The following is a 14,645-nucleotide window of genomic DNA, read 5'->3' on the forward strand; positions in this document are numbered from 1 at the left end:
CCAAACACATTGCACATTTCCCTTGCATACATAGGATTTGGCACCAACCTCTTGCTCTGTCTCACCCGTTTAGCACAGGTTGCAGCTGTTTGGTGGGGCAAGTGGGGAATTCCATCTCCATTCCACTTATCAAGGACAAACATTCCCAGCATACTTGAGTTATCATTCTGCTGAAGCAAGGCTGATGAAAGCTCCTACAGCTTCTTCTACTGCAGAAGAGTGGAGGGTGGGACCCAGTTGGTTTGCCATGCATTGAAATCATCCACTTGATCGACTACTACACAACAGGCATTAGGTAGCATCCAACTCAAAAAGTAATATCAGGGAAATGGCACATCTCACCCACTCATAATTCGCAAGACCACATTTAACAGTCAGCCAACAACAGGCACTTGTGTACGGTAAATTAGAAGGAACCAAATACAGGTAAACTACACAGATGATGTCTCACCTTCTTGGTACATTAAACCACTATTGGAAACCACGAAACCTCAAGAAATGCAAATCAGAATGAGTTCTCAACTGTAGTGGGCTACTGTAAAGATACGTACAATACATCTGGGGACAAACGAAGTCCAGAAAAGCTAGCAACCGGATGAGAGAGACCTTTACTTCCAGACCACAACAGTGGCCAAGCACAGGAAACACAAAATAGTTAAAATGATTATTAAATAAAGGACAATATATTTTACAGCACAATGACAGTATGAAGAGGCTCAATTTTCCTTTTAAAAATGACATTTTCAAGACAGCAACAGACATTTCCAGTAGCTCAGAAAACAAATTTAATTGACACTTAGAAGGAATAAAAGCATACAGTGTTGTTTGTTTGTGTTTTTTTTTTTTTTTAAAGAAACTTTATTACAAATCTGTAGGTTTAAGAAAATATCCAAAAATGTCAAAGTAGTAAGAAAAATGCTGTCATCCTATTCACAGTTACCAGTTTTCTCCAGTAAACACAGCATACAAAAATTGATAGAAACCACTGCAATTCTTTTTGGTGACAAAAGTCAGACTTTTTAAATTCTAAGTCCCCTGCCAACAACTAAGAAGTTTCTGGCAGCACAAGGAAAAGATTAAATTGTACTTTTTTGAAAACTAGAAGTTTGGATGAAAAGGCTATATATACATACAGATACTGTATTTTACCACATGTACAGGTAACTCAGGGCAAACAGAACAGGGCCCAGCACAACATTTAAACCTATAAAAAACATGGGGAACGAGGGAACGTGTGCATAATGGTATTAAGTTATTCCCTATGCTCTGTTTTCCACTTTTCCTTTACATCCCAAAGCTGATGAAGACCAATTGCTTTGCACTCTGCTTTATAGCAACAGCTGGAGCTGATGTGCTGCTCACACACAGAGAAAAGAATATTAGCGGCACTGCATGCAGGGATATAACAATGTAGTGTAGTTAAAATGTAATGTGATTAGAAGTGGCATTTTAGAAGACTCCGTACACTGAATTAACTGACTGCAATTGACTTAACATCTTAACTCCCCTGAAAAGTCAGGCTAGCATGGCATTTCTAATGCCATTCACAGATGACTCATAAAACATGTGAATGAGGAAAGAACTGTCTGATACATGTTGTCTTCCTAAACTGAAGTACTTGCTGCTTTAAAAAAGCAAAAAGTTTGCAAGTATGCCAAGGATTAAATCCAAGCCATCCTACAACTCTTAACTTTGGGTAGCTGGCTGCCAGGGCTGGAAGCTGCAGCACAGTCCTTTGGTAACCACATTCTCAAATCCTTTGAAATGTGCTGGGCCTAGATGTCATAACTCAGAGCCGCCGGGCAAAAAATGCTTCAATCAAAGACAGGTAAAGATTTTAGAGGTGCGGGATGAAACATCTGTTAAAATACCTGCTCAAGGTACTGATGTGATCTAAAAGAAAAAAAAAAAAGAAAAAAAAGGAAACCCCTCTCCTCTGTGTAATTTAACTGTTTTCATCAGGTGCATGAAGGTGCTTAGCCAAAGGATATCTGAGATTTCCTGATCAATTTTCCTCCTGCTAGCAGCAACTTGGAAAATGCCATCATCACGTTAAGAACAACTCTGTGCATTTCATCCATTCTGTTGTTTCAACATATGTTAAAAAGCACAAGATCAGGAGTTATTCAAACAACACTACTCCACAAAAGAGCAACTAGAAATCAACAGTCTCTCGTCACCAGAGCAAACAGGATGGAAGGTGCAGAACTGAATTTACAACAGTTTCCTTCCCCATGCAGACCAGATTATCCCTAGTCTAATCAGGTCTAACTGGAATATTTCTTAAAAGCCACCTGTTGGTTCGGAGGCTAACTCATTCTTTCACATTTACTGAAAAACTGATTTCTGCAACACTGTAATGAACAGTCAAAAATCTTCATTCCAAAAAAGGAAAGTATTTCATGTACAGTCTTAGGTGTGGACCTTCAGGCTTGGGAAACGTTTTTCTAGATTTTCAGCAAGTGTCTGATCAGCCTCACGCAGAACTTCAAGGAAACTCTCCACCTGGAATTAAAATCACAAACACACACACACACACAATAAAAAACAAACAAACAAAAATACAAAATATTAACTTGCATGGAACGCAGAATTCTTATAGTCAGTTTAAGGGTCTCTCTACTCCATCTTCCCAGCCACAGCAGCCAGCAGTAGCCATTGTAAAGAATAATGAGAAATGCTCCACGGTAGATAGCTTCCTCCTCAACTCCACAGTTTCACTCGGTCTAAGATTTGAACCACTGCCTTCCCCAGCCTCTTATTTTATCATGTAAAAGTACATAAAGAAAAGCTTCCTATGCAAAATATTATTAATTATTCTATAAAACCATACAGGGCAACTTCTCAGCTGACATAAAATTTGAGTTGTTCATTCATTTCAGCACAGTTAGACCTTTTATCAGTTGATGATGGAGGCAAAGCTCTGGCTGAAGCAAGCCAGAAGGGGAGGGTAAGACTGTCTAAAGTGGTACATTACATGTGTCCGAAGAATTCTGTCCTAATGCTGTTTTACACTTGTCTCCAAAAGACCTTGCAATAATAGTATTTTTTAGCCACCTTATATACTTTGTCATATACTCACTGATGCAAAATAGAGTGGCAAGAGGTTCTGGAATGCACACGAACATGTCTGTTCATTTAAATGTCCCTGGTTTAGTCCTTCTAATGTATTTTCCTGGAAAATAAAGTGAGAAATACAACTAGCATGTCACGAGCAGTTGTCAAAGAAAAACTCAAAGTTGCGCACACAGTGGCTGCAGCGCTTTGTTCTCGTAACAGGTGAAACCACAAGGAAGTAGAATGTACAGTTCTAAGACAATTCCAGACATTAATTAGAAAAGGTGTGAAAACTAACACCTCAAAAGTCTCTTCTTCTGAATTCTCCCATAAAAAAAAGTCCAGCTGAGAAGATCAATTTATATAGGGGTTGATGGTCTTTCCTAAACTAACTTATATTCAAAAGGAATTGGCAACATACACCTGAAAAATTGAATATACAGAATCTTGGCCCTGATGGTACATAATTTTGAAAACCTGTGTCCGTGCCATCTGATACATGTTGCTGCTGACTTTCTGATCAATTCCTTAATGAATTTCCAACACGCAATTTCAGTTGCTCAGAGAAACGTCCAATTAATAGTAACTTTTTTTTTCCTTACCCATCCTGCTGAAATCCCTCTTCAAACTTTGTTTATTCTTACCTTGGTCAGTTCTTGAAACATATTGGAAAGCAATTCACAGCAAATATCCTTCAAAATTTTCAAGTGAAAATCTTCCTCATTTAGGTCACCTTTTCCAGTCTCTTCTTGTTCAGATTCCTTTGAGTTATCAACAGATCTCTTCCCACAGCCCTCCATGTATTGTAAAATACGAATCAAGCTCCCAATCAGAGGCATATCTGATATAAAGTAACAAGAAAGTGGAAGTTTAACACTGAATTTTTTTCCACAATCCTACCAAGGAACTAGAATTTTGAAACAGATGAGAATATTTTATACAAAAGCTAAAGGAATGTATATTCTGACAGTGTTTTTGTTTTTAATCAAAGACTTAAAAAAACGTGGAACAGCAGAAAAAACAAGTACTTCTTTACTGCGATCTAACCTGTACCTATTAAAATTATACACTGCTGGTAAGGAATAGAAAGAAAACATTTCTAGTGGTAACCTAGAGCAAGCACAATTCTTTCTAGAGCCCTGCGAGCAAGAAGAAAACAAAGCCACTTCTCACCTTCTGGGAGGACAGATAATTTGTGCAGGCTCAGCTGCAGAAGTGGCAGGGAAAGTAAGGATCAGGGCTCTCTGCAACATTCCCTCCCCACTTTTACCTCTCTGCTATACTAAACTAGAACCTAATCTAAAGGCAGCCAGACCTTGCTGGCAGTCAGACTTAGCACCTTTAAAAAGGAAAAGAGAAGCTAGCATGGTAAAGGTGCATCCAGATAACCCTATTTGATAACCACAGATGACTCACATTCCCAAGGTAAACTTGTAATTCTAAAGACTTCTAAATGGACTGAAAAGTAACAAATAATAAAGATGGATTTAAGAAAAGAATCTTCCCTTCTAGAAAAAAAAAATGACTAGCAAGACCTCATGTTTTCGCGAAGACAGATTCTGCAGTTTTCATGCATTTAGACAGTGGAGAAGACTGAACAGAATCTGTAGATTCCATTACCATAACTCTTCAGAAGTATCCAGTACCAGAACTTTGAGCTAGCTATGATTTTTTGAGTCACAAGTAAGGTGCCTTGTACTGTATTCAAACATGTATCTGAATTCTATGTTCTGAACTAACCTCTAGAAAACAGTAATAAACTAACCATCTTTCACCTCATATCAATTATAAATTAATTTAAAAAAAAAAAAAAAAAGGAGAACAGAAAAAAATATGGCTTACTTTTTCTCATCTTGATGTATTCTTGTTCTGTCTGTGAAGCAAACATAGCAGATAGCACCGACAAAATAGAGGCCAATACAGTTTTTTGCTCCTGCACAATGATTGGTGGATCATCTGGCTGACAGAGTTCATGGCAAACTAGGTCATAAAGCAAACTCCAAGTTTCTTTTCCTCCATCAGGAGCCTGCACTTGAGAAAGAAAAAAAAGAAAAACCACCAAATTTAATCTAGGTACATGAACTGTTTTTCTTCCCATATCTGATGATCTAGAAGTTACTGTCATTCTTACTCCCATCATATGTAGCAATTCAAGTGTCTTACCAATAGCCTGAATGCCCTCATCCACCGTGGTTAGGAGCTGCAAGATATGCATATAAACATCAAGTCCTTCCGGATTATCTGAGCTACAGGAAACAAAACAAGAAACAAAGCCAAGTTAAAGATATGATTACTGAATTATCTCATTATTCTCTACATATTTTAGATGCACAACAGACCATCAGCAGTCTGCCATGCTCTTTGCTAACAAGCTAGTTAGCTCATTTCAAATGGTAGGTGCAAGCACACGTGTTGTAGGGATCTGGCAAACCATGTAGCTCCCGCTAAAAATCAAGAGTTTCAGAGACAAGCCTTAACGAGGTTACAAGAAGACTCCCCAGCCTCGATACCATAAAGAAATCTCACTTACCGGACTTGTTTGGCTGCTTCAAGTATACAAGGCACAATCTTAAAATCTGGAAGTTCTTCAGGGGAATCATCTACAGACGGTCCCACAGACTGACACGTGCCACTTTTAATCCAGTTTAACATTAGCTCTTCATCTAAATCAAAGAGTTTGTCCACAACTTCACCCACTTTTACCAGCAATTCAACTGCACGCAAAAGAACGTACCAAATTCAAGAAAAGAGCAAAAATTAGTTTACAGAATGCTAACATATACAAGTATCAGAGTAAATTCAGTGTTGACATATACTAGTTTCACTCATGATCTACTAACGGTTCCTGTGCTCATTACTTTTTAGGGGCATAAATGTGGTGGAGAGATTGAAGAACAGGGACTGCTGACAAGTCCACTGACACATTCTACCTTATTAATTATAAAACAAAACTTTTTTCTTCAAAGAGACCTGAAGTTCCTGAAAAGCCATAACTTCTGCTTCCAAAATAAAACATGCCAAGATTTGTCCCTAATGCAGTTTTCTGCTAATCTGCATTTTACTTAAGTAGATCTGTGATTTCACTTGGAACGAGCATTACATCATTTAAAAAACAAAAAAGCTGGTATTTTTCAAGTTCCAAAAGCTAAAGCATTAGGATTCATAGACAAATGACAACTGCTATTACAATTGAGTGGACATAAAAAATAAATGCTGCTCAAAACGTTTCCATGATTGGGTGCTTGATTTGTTTTTTTTGCAAAATTAGTGCTATGACAAAAAAGAAGAGACTTTTGTACCATTGACTGCGTACCCAAAGCCTGTGCACTATTCTGCTGCCACTCAGAGAAACTGAATTATTCCTCCAATTCACATTCCTCAAGTATGGTAGTTTTAAAAACAGAAAATACATATCTGATTAAAATAATAATAACAATAATCTAAATCAGGTCTTGTTTCAAACATCAAAAATGACATATGCATATCTCTTAATGAGGACCGTGTCCTTTCCTTTACTGTGTAAATAATTTCTTCTATTTGACTTGGTTTTAATTCCCCCACAGAACTTTCTCATTCTTCTAAATGCACTTCCCATGTTGACTTTAGATATATTTACAAACCCTTAAAGGCCGGACAAGTTTATTTTGGTGTCCTTATTAAATTATCATGAGTTTAACCTTATTTTAAAGAAATTCTTTACTCCCAATTGAAAATATTTGTCTTTGAAATGGCATAATTCACTTTTTATTTTTTCTGCAAACCACTTATTCTCTACTTGTTTTGGCAACTCACCGTTTGTAGAGCTTGACATGATAAAGCAAACACAGTCATACACCGAAGGGCTGTCTCGGATTCTCTCAACCCAAACGTTGGCCACCTCAGGCTGGGAGAGGCAAGTTAACAACAACCTAGACAGGAATTGCCCATTTAACAAATTAGAAGCCAATTCATTGATCTTAGCAGTACAAGTGTAAAACCAAAATAATGAGAATAGTGTGACAAAAAACAGGAATCTAGCCCACAGCAAATCAATTTCAGAACAAAGTGGAAATGACAAATGGATAAGATGGGAAAATTTCAAAATAATGAGACCACTTGTCAATTTTTCCCCCATGGCCTCAGAACATAGCTTACCTAAATTAATGATTCATTAATTTCTGAGATGTCCTACCTGCTTGTTTCCAGAAGAGTTGGAGAATCTGAATCACACAAACGTTGCAATAACACTTGGCTTTAAATAGAAAATTTAAAGTAAGAATTAGTAAAAAGTATCTTTTTCAAAAATATACAAAAAGGTTAATTTCATAGCTGCAGCCATATTCTAAAATTAAAACCATTTTTTTTCAGACTGTATATGCACTACCAGCATTTCAAGACTGCCAAATGTAGAAATTTAAGATTTGGGAGCTTGACCAGGGACTACAAAAGAACCCCAATATTCTGCATCCTATTTCTCATTGAATACTTCTCAACCAGTAAGGATATGACAAAAAGATGTGAACAAAGGCACTGCAAACCAACTTAGCTCCTTTTACAATGTATATTCCATAACTGTGAGAGTCCAGAAAAGCACATATAAAACATATATATACCTACCCGAGATTCTCATCTTTACTAATAGACATGCATATATCTTGGAAACAGGCCATATTTCCCAATATTCCCACACAGATTTCCTGAAAAGTCCAAACAAGGTATAATGAACTAACTGCAACACAGTTCACAAGTTTATTTCCACAACCATAAGACAAAAATAAGAAAGGTTCAAAGATGCTTTCCAGTTTGACTTCCAAGTTCGTATGTCCTACCAATTTCTAGGCAATATTTCTAAGGTATGCTGTTAGACTAGCCTGAAGGATCCTCAGGAGAAGTACTATTCTGATATTTAGCATAATTAAGATGTTCTGTAAAAGCAAATATATTTCAAAATGAAACTCTGCTTGCATTGTCTATATATACTGTTTAGAAATCTGGCATCGCTATTATAAAAGCAATAAGGAGTCCTAAGAACAAAAATATCACCCTATGATTTTCCTCTTTACATATACTCGCTTACTCCTAAAGAAAAAACACATCTTAATATGAGCTTCCTAAAAAAAAAAAAAAAAAAAAAAAAAAAAAGCAGTGCATCCCATTAAAATACTCAAGCCCAGACAGTTGGACAGTCACTAGAAGGATGCACACTTCTACAAAGGGAGCTCTAGAACACCTGCAGGTGCCTGGTGGTAATAGAGAACATTCCAGGAGTCACTCAGTTTCAGCAACTTGGAAATTAACCCTAACCAATCGAAGTTAGCACATTTATTAACACTCTCCTACCTCTGCTAAATTACACCAGGCACTCTAGCTGCTGCTATTCCAAACAATATCTAGTGACAGCCCATTTAAACTGACTTCCCAATTTCGGTCACACTTTCAAAGTACAAAACACTGAGCTTTCAAAGTCCTGTGCGCCTCTACTCATCTCCTGACGTAAATGTTCTGGCAACTTCATAGGTTATAAGAACACCAAGTAAGGCTGAAAACCCTGGTTTAATTTCTAAATGCTAGTGCATTATGTAATACAGGCTGCAAAGCAATGACATTGAAACAAAGGGGGAAGAAAAAAAAAAGTTCATTAAGGACTGGTTTCCAATGATTCGTAACAGCTAAGGTTACTTTTGTAGGTCTGACAAAACAAATTTGTGACCATTTCTCAATAGTAATTACAGAACAAGCTAGTAGGAAAAAAACAGACCAGTCCTTACTTATTATTAGAACTAGCCTTATAACTAAGTTTCATACATTTAATCCTTCATCAATAATGACATAGAACACCTTCAGCATCACCAAAATACCTACTGATCGGACCATATTAAAAATGCATATTAAAAAAAACATTTTTTAAATTTTGTGTTCTCTTTGTTCCACTACCTTATTCAAAAATGCAACTGGAAGAAGGAGATATTTAGGAAAGCGGGTACAGAGTTATTTACTGTTGCTATTATTATGGGACAGCTTTTTGACAGCCCATACTTACAGTCAGGCGAGGACACTTGGATTTGGCAAAAACTCCCATGAATATATCAGGGGCATTGAACTCCTGAAGAAATAAAGCGACATCCTGTGGAGAAAGTGAATGAAAAAGTAAACAGACTTTCCAATTTTACAATTTCCAAACACAAATCATACCCTTTCACATAGTTCAAGGACTGAATCAGAGACGTCAAACTCACTACAAGAGATCAAGTATTTACCAACAATTAGTACCAATAATGTGCTATGCCACCATTCCTGCTTTTTACTGAGAGAAGATCAGCAAGCCCATACAGTGATTCAAGATGCCAGTGATAGGCTCTACAACAAACCAGTCATATTTAGTTTCTATTTCCTCTATCTCAACAAAGGGTCAGGCATGCTAATTCCATGCAGAATTCAGCAAATACTGTTTTGTCAAGCAGTGACATCATATATTAAAAAAAAAAAAAAAAAAAAAAAAAAAAAACTACCATTAGCACTTGATCAGAGAATACAAAATAGGAAATCTGCTCCTCATTATTTCACCTCATTAAATCACTGTATTAGTTTTCTGTTTGGGAATGAAGTACACATCTTCCATGTTTACTTGAAACATTTAAACAGAGAACTACAAATAAATCCTTGTCTTACTTGAGAATTTGTTCCAGAATTTGGGAATGTTAAGAAAAATACCAAAAAGATATGTTAAATTGCCATTGCAAGCTAAACTTTAAAAGACTGTTTGTTGATCAGAAAAAACGTTTACTAGCATTAACATGGCTAGATGAAAACATGCCATTATAGAGACAGCATCAGTAATCAAGTTGCTAAATACAAGCTGAGTTCACTTCAGGTGCAGCTGAGCTGCTGTCTATTCACTCCAGGCTTCAGTTCGACACCTGCAGGTAATATAGAAAACCAGCAGGTGTGAATATGGCCCCATTGCCACCAGCTGACCCTAAGCACTGTGTGACCTGTAGGACACCTGGAGGATGGCTCAGGCAGACCAAGCTGTTTCCCTTACACTCCCATATAGCCCTGCTTTGTATCCTCAGACAGCAGCACAGGGCCCTGCAGTTGGGATGTAAGATAAGGGCCTGCTTTTCATCTAGTGCTGGGCTTAAGGAGCACACACAGAGCACTCGCTGTCTCAAAATGCATGATGAGGCTGCTTCAGACCAGTTCACCACCCCTGCCCCGTTTAAGGACCCACAGAATGCTGCCAGCCAAACCAGGGAAGCAGCAACACCACCTGCATCAGAAAGCTGGCCCAGCACATTTAAGCCTTTCCCCAGGCTTTTGGGGACAGGATTTAGACTGAAGGCGCTCAGCACCAGCAACAGGGCAGCAGCCACTCGCCGCGGTGCCCCTACCTCATCCATCGACATGTCCCACACTTTACAAATGTCGTTCTCCATCTCTTCGTCCAGCTCCGTCTGGATTTCCTCAGGGTTCGCGCTGGGCTCGGTCTTCTCGGGGCTAATGACCTGAGGGAAACCGGGAGAGGGGGGACGGTAGGTGAGGAAAGGCCACCGCGCGCCCCCACCAGCCGCCCAGGTCGCTTCGGTCGCGGAAAAACCACCGCCAGCAGCCTCCCGCCCGCCCCGCGGCGCACCTCGATGAGGCGGGTGAGGATGCTGAAGAGCCAGTGCTTGCTGTACACCGTGCTGCCCACCGCGTCGCCCTCCTCCTCCTCCTCCGCCTCGCTGGAGGGCGGCGAGGGGTTGCGGTCCATGGCGGCCTCCCCGCGAGCAGCGAGGCGGCAGCGGAGGGCGGCCGGGCCGGCCCCGCCGCGCAGCGCCCCCCGGCGGCCCGGAGCTCCCCGCGCCGCCGCCCCCGAGGGACCCCCCCCCGGCCCCAAACCCTTCAGAAAAGGCGCTTGAGTGTAAACCAGGCAGGGCTCAGGAAATATTGGCGGTTTCTTTATTGGGGGGGCGTGAGGGAGGGGGAAGGGGCACACCGCGCGTTAGTATTTGCTGGGAAGGCCCGGGGGTCTGTAGCGGTTGGGGTCCCCGCCACTGCGGCCCCATTTGTTCGCCTCTTGGTCGGCACGGGTGTCTTCGGCGCCTCTGCCGCTCACGCCGCTTTGCCAGTTTTCACGGGCATCACTGGAGGAAACAAAAGGGGCCCCGTGAACCAGCCAGCACAAACCCCCCTCACAGGCATCGCTTCGTGTTCGTTTCCTCACTCGCCTAACGCTAGGTTTTCCGCGGGACTGCTCAGCACCTGGTGCAGACACATGCTAAGTCCTTATCTGAGCACAGTGGTGGAACCTGTGACTTATGTCAGGAAGTGGGCCAGCAAGGAAAAATAGCATTTTTCCACCAAAAATGCAGAGATAAGAAATCTGCCTGCTCAGGAAGAGAAGAAAGGCTCCCTGCCATGTGGGAAGGGAGGCACCTTTCCATCTGCAGACAGCCTGCTCAGGCACCGACTGCTTCCCCTCCCCTCTCCTTCTGGGACAAAAGCTGTGTGTGTGTCAAGAAGGACTTCACTCTGACTGGGATGCCCAGATCCCTAGGAACTTGCTGTTAACAACCAGAGAAGCTCCCTTACCTGATCACTCTGGCTGCCCAAGCACCACCAGGTCCTCTTCGGGCAGCATCGTAATTGCCACGAGCATGGAAATATTTGTCAGCACCAATATGGTTTGCCTCGCGCATGTCCCGGTATGCTCTGAGCATGTCCCATGCTCCTGAAGAAAGCAGAGAGACAGAGGCGATGTTAACTTTAAAATCTCGTCCCTGCAACAGCCAAGTACCACTTCAGCCAGAAGCTCACAGGCTGCTGCTGGGCCAGAAAGCTGCATGTGTCCCCAAGGCTCCCTTGAAAAACCTCTTCTGCTAATCTAGGGGAGGTTGGCAAAGCAGAAGAAAGGGGGCTCCTTGGGGAGACCCTCATGGAGCCATGGAAGTATTGCACGGCTTGGCTGGGGCACCGTAGGGGCAGGTGAAGCTCAGCAAGCAGGCAGTGGCCCTTCAGTTCCATGCTGTGCACCACAGAAAGCACGGCTGCACTTTGGGGCTTTACCAGCAGAGGGTTTGTGCCCCCAGCTTGTCCACAAAAAGCTCTCCATGAGCAAGTGACTATTCCTGCAGTCCTTGTGCCTTGTTTGGCTGCAGGGGTGCGCCCAAGCCTGAGCTCTGGCCTGTCACATCCTTTGTGCTGTGCTTAGAAAGGCCCAAGGAAAAGAAATGCAGAGGTGCTCCTCCACATTGGCTTTTGCACGGGAGTTGCCAACAGAAAGTGCCAGCGGGGGCTGACCGGGGCCCTTTCCCAGCAGCAACCAGCAGGGGTCCCTCATCGGGAGCTGCAGACCTCCCTGCTTGGAGGGCTGAACCCACTGACTGCATGTAACCCGTGCTCGGGGAGGCGTCCTGAGGGAAAGACCTGTGGCAACAGAGCAGCTTACCTCCAGCTGCATCCAAGACAAATCTTCCGCCACGTGTAAATGGGTTGTCAGCACTTGCACACACAATAACGGCGAGCAACACGAAGCAGATACAGAGCCTCATGGTTCCCTGTCCAAGTGTGACACGGAGCTGGGAAAAAGAGAGATTAACAGTTTTAGAGCTTTCAATAGAGATTTCTGACACAGCATTCATACCCGTGCCCAGGCAGCTGCAGGAGCAGTTGTGCAGCCACCCCAGTGCTAGCAGCCAGCCCACGAGCCCACTTCTTGCCCCACAAGAACTGATGCCTCCTGTGCAAACATGAGCTCAACACAGGACTCTTCAACAAAGACAGATGGACAGGAGACACTTGTGTTTTAGCATTCCCTGCAGCTCCTTTCATGAGTACAGAGAAGTCCCACATGCTAAAACATTAGTTCTTTCCCCCAGAAAAAGAGAAAAAAAAACACTGCATGCATATTGTAAATTCAGAGTATCACTCACCGCTCCAGAAAGGCAAAGCCAGGAGGAGATGAAGCTTGTCTCCTGTGCTCTCAGAGAGGGTATTTATAAGCGGTTCAGGCTCCCGAAAGAGGAAATTGGGCAGAATACCCAGGGGTGGGAATTCCCCAGCACCATTCATTTCAACACAGAATTTCAGTAAGCCTGCCCTTGTCCTGGCTAAAGTTCATGGATCCTGTTACACAACTTTTTAGAGTGTATGGTGCTTCTTTGGTGCTGTCCATGGAACTATTTGCTCCTCACACCAAGCAGACTGAGAAACAGCCTCAAGGACTGAAGTGTTCTATGTGTTTGAAGTATTATGGCTGACTTAACAGTCACGCTTTTTTGGGACTTGTGCAGGACAGAGCTTGTAGGGGAAGCTGCCTGATCACCTGCATTTACCTCGGAGCACAAGATTGGGTCTGTTTCTGTGCACAAGTGTATTGGGCTTGTGTGGCAAGGGTTTGGTAGCCGGGGGGCTGAGGGGTGGCCTCTGTGAGCAGAGCCCTGCAGCTGTCCCAGGACAGACCAGAACCAGCTCCAATCAGCTCCAAAAGGTTCTGCCACTGTCCAGAGCTGAGCCAGTGAGCGACGCTGGTTGGGCCTCTGAGGCAGCATTTAGGAAAGGGTGTAGAAAAAATACTGCTGCACAACAGCAGATGGAAGAGATGCATGAGAAAACATAGAAACAGCCCTGCAGGCACCAAGGTCAGTGAAGAAGGAGGGGAAGAAGTGCTTCAGGCACTGGAGCAGAAGCTCGCCTGTGGAAAGACCCATGGTGGAGCAGGTGGATGTGGCCTGGAGGAGGCTGCGGCCCAAGGAGAGCCCTCTCAGGAGCAGGCCCCGGGTCAGAGCTGCAGCCCGTGGAGAGGAGCCCACACAGGAGCAGGGGTCTGGGGGGAGCTGCCACCCATAGGGCACCCGTGCTGGAGCAGTTTGCTCCTGGGGGATGGATCCCATGGTACAGAGCCATGTTGGAGGAGTTCCTAAAGAGCTGCTGGCTGTAGGAAACCATCACAGCATCAGTGCAGGAAGCATGGCATCCCATAGGAGGAACCCCATGGGGAGCAGAGGCAGAGAGTGACCCTGAAGGAGCAGCAGAGAAAAAGCATTAGGGACTGACTGCAGCCCCCATTCCCTGTTCCTCTGCACCACTCAAGGGGAAGGAGATAGGAGAGGGTAGAAGAAGGGAAGGCGCTTTTTGTTTGCTTTTAAGTTCTCACTGCTCGAGTCTGTTACCAACAGGCAATAAGTTATATTAATCTCCCTTACACTGAGTCTGTTATACTCATTACAGTAACTGGTGAGTGACCTCACTGTCCTTATTTCAGCCCATGAGATGTTTTTCATATTTTCTTCCCCTGTCTTTTTAAGGATGTGGAACAAGAGAGCAGCACGGAGGAGCTTAGCTAGCCAACAGTGTGGAACCGCAAGGAATAGCCAGCACTAGTAGGTGCTGGGCTGACAAGATGGATCCCAGAGCTGATGGAAGTGTTGCTTCACAATGGAGTTAAGAGCAAACTGTGAACATGTACATCCTTGCTTTAAGATAGCACATACTTGTGCCACCCTGAGGAAGGCCTAGACGGTTTGTCCTTCTGTTGGTTGCTCCCACAGATTCCTCTCAAGGGACTTTCAGCCATCCTGCTGCAACAACAGCTCTGTGGGGCTCAAGGAGGCTAAAGGAAGGAGAGG

At 42.8% G+C, this 14,645-nt stretch overlaps 3 protein-coding genes across 3 annotated transcripts in view; 1 reads left to right on the forward strand and 2 right to left on the reverse strand.

Moving 5' to 3' along the window:
* The window catches only part of LOC309878507 (L-lactate dehydrogenase A chain), a 246,290-nt gene that overhangs the window by 156,201 nt on the left and 75,444 nt on the right, over positions 1 to 14,645 (forward strand). The window lies entirely within an intron of this gene.
* SAAL1 (serum amyloid A like 1) lies at positions 835 to 10,814 on the reverse strand. The gene is made up of 12 exons (XM_082762728.1): positions 10,670 to 10,814; positions 10,428 to 10,541; positions 9,077 to 9,160; positions 7,654 to 7,733; positions 7,229 to 7,288; positions 6,850 to 6,965; positions 5,588 to 5,771; positions 5,221 to 5,303; positions 4,900 to 5,088; positions 3,702 to 3,898; positions 3,083 to 3,175; positions 835 to 2,505 (listed from the first exon to the last, which is right to left on the reverse strand). The coding sequence occupies exons 1-12, from the start codon at positions 10,787 to 10,789 to the stop codon at positions 2,413 to 2,415; spliced, it is 1,413 nt and encodes a 470-aa protein (XP_082618854.1). The 5' UTR covers positions 10,790 to 10,814; the 3' UTR covers positions 835 to 2,412.
* LOC309879158 (serum amyloid A protein) lies at positions 10,956 to 12,987 on the reverse strand. The gene is made up of 4 exons (XM_082762546.1): positions 12,951 to 12,987; positions 12,467 to 12,596; positions 11,611 to 11,749; positions 10,956 to 11,162 (listed from the first exon to the last, which is right to left on the reverse strand). The coding sequence occupies exons 2-4, from the start codon at positions 12,567 to 12,569 to the stop codon at positions 11,021 to 11,023; spliced, it is 384 nt and encodes a 127-aa protein (XP_082618672.1). The 5' UTR covers positions 12,570 to 12,596; positions 12,951 to 12,987; the 3' UTR covers positions 10,956 to 11,020.

Source organism: Aythya marila (genome assembly GCF_965140915.1).
Source record: "Aythya marila genome assembly, chromosome: 5".
Classification (NCBI taxonomy): domain Eukaryota; kingdom Metazoa; phylum Chordata; class Aves; order Anseriformes; family Anatidae; genus Aythya; species Aythya marila.